This window comes from Argopecten irradians, chromosome 6, assembly GCF_041381155.1.
Source record: "Argopecten irradians isolate NY chromosome 6, Ai_NY, whole genome shotgun sequence".
NCBI classification, from domain to species: domain Eukaryota; kingdom Metazoa; phylum Mollusca; class Bivalvia; order Pectinida; family Pectinidae; genus Argopecten; species Argopecten irradians.
The window spans coordinates 33,019,519-33,028,551 of record NC_091139.1 but is presented as its reverse complement, the minus strand read 5'-3'; the positions used below and the strand labels follow the sequence as shown (position 1 = coordinate 33,028,551).

The window sequence follows — 9,033 nt, the reverse complement described above, 5'->3', positions numbered from 1 at the left end:
ACTTGATGACCGGTACCTGCGTAAAAGCACCCTCTTGGGAGAGGGAGAGGACTTGTAAATAAAAAGCACCCCTTGAGAGGCCAGAAGACTAATAGGTAAAAAATACCCCCTTGAGAGAACACCCCTTGATAAACACAATTTAATTAAACCGTTGATTTAAAAAAAATATTCAACCACAAAATTGAAAACTTTAATACAATGTGCATTTCCTGTGGACATAGCAAAGAAGAATACGTAAAAAGATATAAAATACTCCAGAATTACTCCACGGTCATTAGTGTTCTCAGGCGCATCACGACGCGAATAAACTGGATAATAGATCAATATACATGTATAGTACATGCGCATCTCCGATTGGTACACCGATCGGTAACCGTCGGCACTTTCCGTACACTTGGGGATGTATTTTTTTTTTATTTGTGGTGTTATAAATAAGTGAGACATTGCCAGGACTTTATCTAACACGACACCATGATGAGCGTTACACGGAACCACTTTTTCTGTTTGATGATTCTTATTTTGGAATGCAAATGTGAGTAACTACACTTAATACTAATCTATATTGATATTTGATCTTGTTACACAGTGGGTTTTGCATCTATCACATCATACACATTGATTCCAGTTTTTAGTATTCAAGCTATTAATCCTCGTATGAATGTGTAGTATGATTTGTGTCACTTCCTCCTAAAAACTTTTATTTTGACAAAACTTGTGTCAAAAATTGTTTACTACTTTTTTGTGTTTACAATATTTTGGTATTTATTATAGTAACAGGTCAATTCGTAAAAAAGGGCAACAGTTCCACTATACTAGAAGACACAACATGAAAATACCGCAGTCTCCAAAAACACGCACCTCGCACTACATACACGCTACACACTGTATACATGGGAGGCCGTCCTTATATGACCCTTGCTGTTAATAGGACGTTAATTAATCAAACAAACAAAGCAAAAGTGACTGTTATTAAGCATGTTAATCAAACACGAGTATAAAAAGTAGTCTGAAGATGAAAGTCATTCAGCATCAAATTTCCATAGTGAAACATGCATAGTGATGGGATACATGCACTATCGCTACTTAGCTACATCAACTGAAAACGACGTTTTCTCCCAGTATACATATAGATGTAGCTATGTTGAGCTTTTTGGTCGAGATGACTACATACATGTACATGATTCTGACAGCTGATTCTGGATGTAGCAATTTGATTGGCCAATTCGAAAGGTCATCATACCCTGAGCACTGATGGGATGTTGTCAGACTTTTTATGAACGAAGTGGTATTATGGATATGTATTTCAATGAAATTTGGTTTCAATATGTTTATTAGTTAACGGTTTCATATGCTTTAGTAGATTTCCCATATAATAACGACAGTATGTTACAATCAACGCGGACACGATCTGAAAGCCAAATCGCCAATTTTATCCCACCTGAAGTTGCGGGTGCCAAGAATAGGAAAGTGTGAGGATGCTTTCGCCTTTTTATTCCATTCTAAGGCAAAAAAAACCCAATAAACGTTTTCGGCATTTAGAGAAAGACCATTGCTGAAATCCACGCCCCATTTCAGTTGTAGACTTTCTATCAATATTAAAATGCTCAATTTATTAATCACAATTGACCTCTCACAGATCTTTTGAAATGATATGAAGCTTCCATGTGAACGCTGTTTGTGGACTGCATATCATTTTCCTATCAGCCTATTTTGTAAAAAGACGGATTTTTTTTAGTCATAGGTCAGTTGACCCGTTAGTCAATTTTGTTCAAAACCGTCTGTAATTAAGAACTCAACGCTTCACAATTATATTTTACATTGAGAGCATACAATATTAATGAATGTGTATCATAAATGTATGATTGGTAAGTTGATTGATAGGACGTGTAGTCTTAGTAACGAACTGACCAATCATATATTCCTGATACACGTTCATTAATATAAATCATTCGTGCTGTATCTCTACAATTGTGAGAGTTCTGTTCTTTTTTTTAATTAAGCATCTATGATATACAATTAGGTCAATTAACACGTGAAGGACTCGATTTAATTTTCTATAAACCCGTATGTTAATGGTCAACATTATTTTTCAGGTGAGGACGTCGATTTCGGAACGTTTGAAAATGTTACGAACCTTGCTCCATACGGCTACAAATATGACGTCTCACGTCCATTCAACTCATTTACATTCAAGGTAAAATGTTGCTACGAAGCTTATATCTGGCTCTTCGAGTCAGAGGACGCCTCGGGAAATAATTACCTTTTTATTTTAGGAGGCTGGGGGAATACAAAAGTAGCAATTATATGTGATGATCATGTGATGACACGCAACGTCAGCCAGTCATTGAGTTGTGACGAGTATAGATATTTTTGGATTTCGTGGAGAAACAGAAAAGACGTAGTTCTTGGCCGAGGAAATGAAGTCTTTCAGGACGTACTTCTTACACTCAATCAGTCATATTGTGGATACCTAGTACGATCTGTCGGTATTGGAGATATATTTAGTCAAGGTCAATGGAAAATTCCACGTTTGAGTAAGTACCATCTTTAACCTTCACGAACATTTAATGTTAGAATCATAGAAACATAAAATCACTGGGAAATCATTTAGACTTACATGTTTTAATATATTGGAAATCGTTTTCACTTGCTTCAGATCATATTTACATACACGTGGTCATGGTCACATGGCTTCCCTCATCAATTCTTCATTCACCTATTGCACAAAACAAATGGAATCAAAATTTTGAAATTGATCGAGATGAATGGGGAAATATTTATAAACACCCTTTTATTGCTACTACTAGCTCCAAACTTCAATGGTTGCAATTCCGAATTAATCACAGAATACTAACTACAAAATCATTTTTATTAAAAATTGGTAAATTAAACAACAATCTATGTACTTTTTGTAAAACATATCCAGAAACAATTACTCATATCTTGGGACTGTGAAAATGTATCAAACTTGATTTAACAATTAAGAATAACTAATAACTTAAGCCTTAGATTTGAAAAACAAGGTTTCATTTTCGGCAAACAAGAAGTTTCTCATTCTAATTTTCATACCGAAAACTTAATACTGCTCCTAGTAAAACAATACATTTACAATTGTAAATGTCTTGAAAAAGAACTTAACATAAGCAGTCTAAAAATCACATTAAATTTGAATTAAAAGCTCACAATATCCAATAGTAATCTAAAGCCTAAACTACTGATACTTGCAGAACTACAAAATTGGTTAAATATATAAATAGTAACATTTTAATAAAAGTTCTTGAAATGTCTCTGACCTAGGTTTATCCCCTTTTTCTGTTTTGTCCTTGGTGTACTTTCTCTGCTTCATCAAGTGTTGTCTCCCTTATTCACTTCATTTGTACGAAGGGAAATAACTCTTGATAGATAGTTTATGTGTGTAGTCAATATGTGTGTACTATGTAATTTTAATAAGATAATTGTAAGTACAATTAAATATTTGATTTTGAATAATTTTTCAAATGTAACATTTATTATATTTGTCTTTCATGTATCTCTTGTCAATGTTGTCTTGTGTATATTATTTATAAAAAAAATGAATAAAAAAAAGATTAAAAAAAATCTTCATTCACATATGTACTTTAGTACTGGAATGCCCAAAAACAATTAGTGTCGTTTACATATTTTATAGATGTTATTTGCAATTACAATAAACATTTAGTGTATCCTTTAGAAAGAAATACGTATTCATGCATACTTTATAGTGTTTACCCAACATAAATGCTATTTTTTCTACCACTGTTCTTCACAAAGTACGTCTTAATTATCAGCTTGTAAAAATAAGATTAATATAGATATAGTTCTTGACTAAACACACCAACGAAGAGTTGTTTCATGCTCAAATGCAAATGTTGGTTAATTAATTGATTGATTAGGGTTGATGTCCTATTAACAGCTAAGGTCATGGAAATTTTGGAAGACTGCAGTATGATAGTGTTGTGACTCTTTGTAATTATCGGAAGCTTGCATACTTGTGGACAAGAACTTGGAGTTGGTAAACCCCTTCCGTAAAATAATAATTTAATTAGGTCTCCTTTCATGGTTCTTTAACCTTCATATTTTTAGTAACAAACATTAAATTTTTGAGAATACTTGATAGTATCACGAAATTGAACATAATGAAAATTCTGTTGTTTTTTTTATTTATATTTGAAAATAAAATCTCTCCATAATTTCCGTATAATACATTTATATAACACAACATATTGATTTGCAAAGCTAGCGATATCTCATAAACTTAAAAATCTAGAAACCAATATGAAAATTCAATACTAAGCACATGCATACAGATATAGAAATCATTAACTGAAGATGGTTTGCCAGCCTTCCGATGATTTGTTGAAGTGATCGATACTAATATTTTTCTGTGCAATTGTTTTTTTTCAATATTAAATCGATATATCAAATCTTTTCTAATATCATTGAAAGAAAGCTATTACCTTTTCTGAAAGAAACAGATAAGGTATTTTGAACAAAGTATTACAAATTTTTTTATCATTTTTATCGAATGTATTCTTAAATCCATCTAATTAGGTGTTGCCAAAGAATTAATGAACGATGCTTTCAGTTTCTATTTTACATACATTACATTTGTTACAATTCTTTACTCCAATGTTTTTAAAGTACATATTTAGGGGAACAATTCTGTGTTGCAGTCTATATTGGAACCATTGTATTGTAGTGCCTTATTTTGAAGATATTTGTGTATATTTGTATCCAGTTTTCTATTTGAATGTTGGGATTTAAAAGCTATTTCAATTTTGCAGTGGTTATCTTTTTGTGTTGAGTTTGTCAGATTACGATATATATCATTACATCCCTTTTTATATATATATATAAGAATGTGTATATGATGTGGAATAAAATGTCTATTGATAATGCAACTTGATTCTTTTTCTATCTTATTTAATGTTAAGGCACTTTTAATTGATTCATACATGTATGTCCCTCTGTAAAACAAGTTAAAATTTATATCTGACCAGTCCGCAAATACATTTTTCGTAAATTTATTGTTTGTTTGATATTTTTTTATAGTCTGTTCCCATATATATAAGATTTGAAGTGCTAAAATGATCTGTTTCAAATATGGAGATCTATTCTTTTTCCTTGGCCAATACCAATCTTCGCATCCAGGTTAATTTTAGACTTTTCATAAATTTACTGAGGTGCGTCATTTTTAAACTCCCTTCTTCATAGTTTTTGACAAGTGTATCACGTTTTATTCTATCAAATAAAAAAGTTAAAAAAAAAAGTTTTATTCAATAAATCAATCTTCAATAGAATTTGGAAGGAATAAAAAATTTAATTTTGGAATCAATATGGATTTTAGTACAACTATTCTTCCTAATGGTGTAAGAATCCTTTTTGGCCACTGAGCCATGCTTTTATTTATTGTATTTATTGCTTTATTGTAATTTATATCAATCATATCCTCCAGATTTATTGAGAATTCAAGCCCACAAAAGAGCAAATTTTATCTTTCCCCATGTTAACTTCCATCTGTGATGATAGACGTCTCTACTGAACTTTTTAACTTCCAATCCAAATAACATTTGTATTTCATGGTTTATCTTTAAGCCTGATGATTTTTGAGATCCATATAAAATGAATAATGTATCGTCTGCGAACTGCGAGAGTTTATGGTTCCCCCATATCACTTTACCACTAATATTTCTGTGATTTTTTACCATAATAGCTAGGATTTCTGCAACTAGTAGAGACAGATAAGGTGATATACGGTCACCTTCGCTACATCCACGACAAATAGGAAAAGAGTCGGATAAACAGCAGAAAAGATGTTTTTATTAAAGATTTGTATTCAAACTATCCCAATATTAAAAAAAAATCTTCTAAAAAAATCCAAGAAACCGAATCAAATACTTTTTAGAAATCTATAAAAATAAAAAGTCCAGGTATGTTTTTTTTCTTCCTTAAAATTCATTAAATCGTGAATCAATCTGGTTGTTTCCCAAACATATTTTCCCTTTATAAAATAATTTAGTGTTTTCGAAATAATTGTGTCATGTTATAATATATTTGGTATATATGATGAGGCAAGTTTATATGTAACATTTAACAAAGTAATTTGACGCCAATTTTTAAGAAAAATGTCTAGGTTTATCACCTTTTAGAATGCATGTTATGTCTTTGGGGAATTGACATTTGGCCATTTTCATATCCGTAATTTAAAGCTCAAACAAAACATAATTAAATATCCATGGAAACATTTTTAGGAATTCACAGGTAAAGTCATCAGATCAAGGGGATTTAAAAATATTCATCTTTTTAAGAGCATGAAGTATTTCTTTATCAGTTATATTCCCTTCAAGAGTAGTGCTTTGTTCTTACATTGTAAGATTATCTAGAAATATTATGTCCTTGTAAACGTTCTTCTAAGTTGATGTTATGTAGAGTGTCTGAATGATCTTTATATAGCTGTGTATAGAAGTTTTCAACCTGTTTTAGAATGTCTTTGTTCTGTGATAATTTCTCCATTTTCCTTTTCTATTTTACAATTTTTTTTTTCATTTCTGAAATTTTGTGAATCTAAGTTACAAAAGTATCTTGATGATTTCCCCCCCTCTTCTAACAATTGTGATTTCTCTTCTAACAATTGTGATTTTGATCTAATCATTTCCCCATGCATTTTTACTTTTCTTATGTCTTGAAGTTCTTTATTTTGTTTTCATATTCTTGAGTATTTAATTTTCATGTGTCAGTTTTCTCTAAAGTGTCTATTTCTGATAAAAGCTGTTTTTCTTTGGTGTCTCTTTCTTTTTTCACGTTAGATGAATAAGTTATTGTTGTCCCTCTTATTTCCATCAAAAGTGTTTCAAGGAATAATTAATCATTAATTACTAGCAATAAATCTTCATCTGAAATATTGTTAATGTTGTTGCTATATGTTGGAGTTGCATATTGTTGTTTAACTCTAGTTAATTTATCTTTTATTTTCTTAACATATTATCAAAAAGTAAATTATTGTTAAATTTCCAGAGACCTTTTCCTTTGACAAAATTTTTTGTTTTTAGTTCTAAAGATATAATTGAATGACCACTTCTGTATCCTATGTGTATATCAGCTCTGTCTGTTTGTTTTAGTAAGTTTTCTGAGATGAGAAAAAACTCCAGTCTAGCTAATTTTATTGGGTTTTTCCTCCTCCATGTGTATCTTCCATGTGTAGGGTGGGAAGTACGGAAAGTATTATTCAAAGTATTACTTTCTGTAAGTTTAAGTAATGATTCACGTGCTCTAGGGTTATTATGATGTATATATTTTGAAGAATCAATATCTGGGTTTAAAATGAGGTTAAAATCACCACAAATAATGGTGCGAGGATTATTGAATTTGTTTAGAATTTCTGGTAAGGAGTAAAAAAAAAGTAGGTTCATCATGATTAAGACCATTCATATTTATAAGAGTACATTGAATATATATATCTATTCTTTTCAATAGTTAAATTAACTGCTGTACTATTAAGTTACCCTGATTATCATTTTGTGATTCATGTATTTTGAATTCAAATTTATTTTGAAATAGTATACAAACACCCCTGGCATTTGAACGGTAGGAACTAAATAAGCACTGGAATCACCATTTCTTTGTGATTTTCTTCTCTTGTTCTACAGTGAAGTGAGTGTCTTGTAAACAAAAAATATTACAATAACTACAATTCGATTTTAAATAGTTGAGCATATCATAGCATATTTCTGTTACACCTAAACCCTAGCAGTTCGCAGACACTATGTGAATTCTATCTGACATGATGATAAAAATACATTTTTATAAAAGTAGTACTTGTTTATTACTTCCAAAAATGTGCGATATTGGGCAAAAATGAAAAAAAAATAAACTCAATTTTCTTAATAGATCAAGTTTCGGTATGAAGAGCTCCAAACTACTAAAGGAGTTTTGCAATCTGTAAAGACACGTTATAAACATAGTTAGTAAAGAATTCAATATGTTGCAACGGGGTAAATTAATGTTATCTGTCCTGGATAAAGACAAGACACTCCTTATATAATCTGATGTTCCCGTTTCAGGTAAGGGGCAACAATGGCGAGTGTTCCCCATGTTCAAGAATGTGAATATGACGTCGCAAGTCTCATGGAGAGTAGAATCGAGTAACCCTGGTGCGTGTGGAATTCAATGCCGCAATGATCCTTCCTGTGTGTCCTTCACCTTTAATGCAAACAAAAGGTTGTGTCAAGGTCACAGTGAAACCTTCACTGACCTCACGGAAGGACAGGGACACATTGAACACGGAAGTCACTATTTCATATAATGGTAATGGCGGTGATATCCGTACTATTAGGCGTTTATTCAAGTAACTGTTACGGTCCCAATTATTGATCCTTGTATTATAATGGAACCTGTCTTTTTGCGATTTTTACATCTCAATCTATAAGACAGTGAATCATATCTGCAATGGTGAATTGAGGATGGCATGGGGATATAATTTGCATGCTTTTGGTGATAGTATTTGCTTTTTGAAAGATTGGGGTACATTTCTGTTTGTTTCCTTGTTATAACAATTTCTTTGCTAACAGTTACTTTGCTGAATATTTAATCAAATGTAAGCGATTTATGAACGCCCCCAGTTTAGTCGTGTCATACATATATATTTCTTAGTATATCCTTGCTATATTGAAAATCTTGGCCATTCTGTTACAAATCTTTGCATGCTGCTATATATGTCTGCAATGTATTATATTTTCGTGTCACTGAATGCCTTATCAATGTATAGTACAATACGACGGTCACATTAAAAGGAAGGTTTCGCCCAATGAAATATAAAGACTACGAAATTGAAATTTATCTTGTACATAGATACAATCTTCATATCATTTTCGATGCATACAGCGAACAATATGGGTTGTCATTTACCTAGCTTGACTAGCAAAATGCTCTTCTTAAGTAGAGCGAAGTCAAGCTTTACATAGAACATGACGTATTTTTCCCAAAACAAGGCGCATCCACAAACGGAAGTGTGCAACA

At 31.5% G+C, this 9,033-nt stretch overlaps 1 protein-coding gene across 1 annotated transcript; it reads left to right on the top strand.

The window, feature by feature from the left end:
• The first annotated feature begins 364 nt into the window (after nucleotides 1-364).
• On the top strand, nucleotides 365-8,774 carry LOC138326342 (uncharacterized). The gene is made up of 3 exons (XM_069272460.1): nucleotides 365-532; nucleotides 2,094-2,534; nucleotides 8,079-8,774. The coding sequence occupies exons 1-3, from the start codon at nucleotides 472-474 to the stop codon at nucleotides 8,318-8,320; spliced, it is 744 nt and encodes a 247-aa protein (XP_069128561.1). The 5' UTR covers nucleotides 365-471; the 3' UTR covers nucleotides 8,321-8,774.
• Nucleotides 8,775-9,033: the final 259 nt, after the last annotated feature.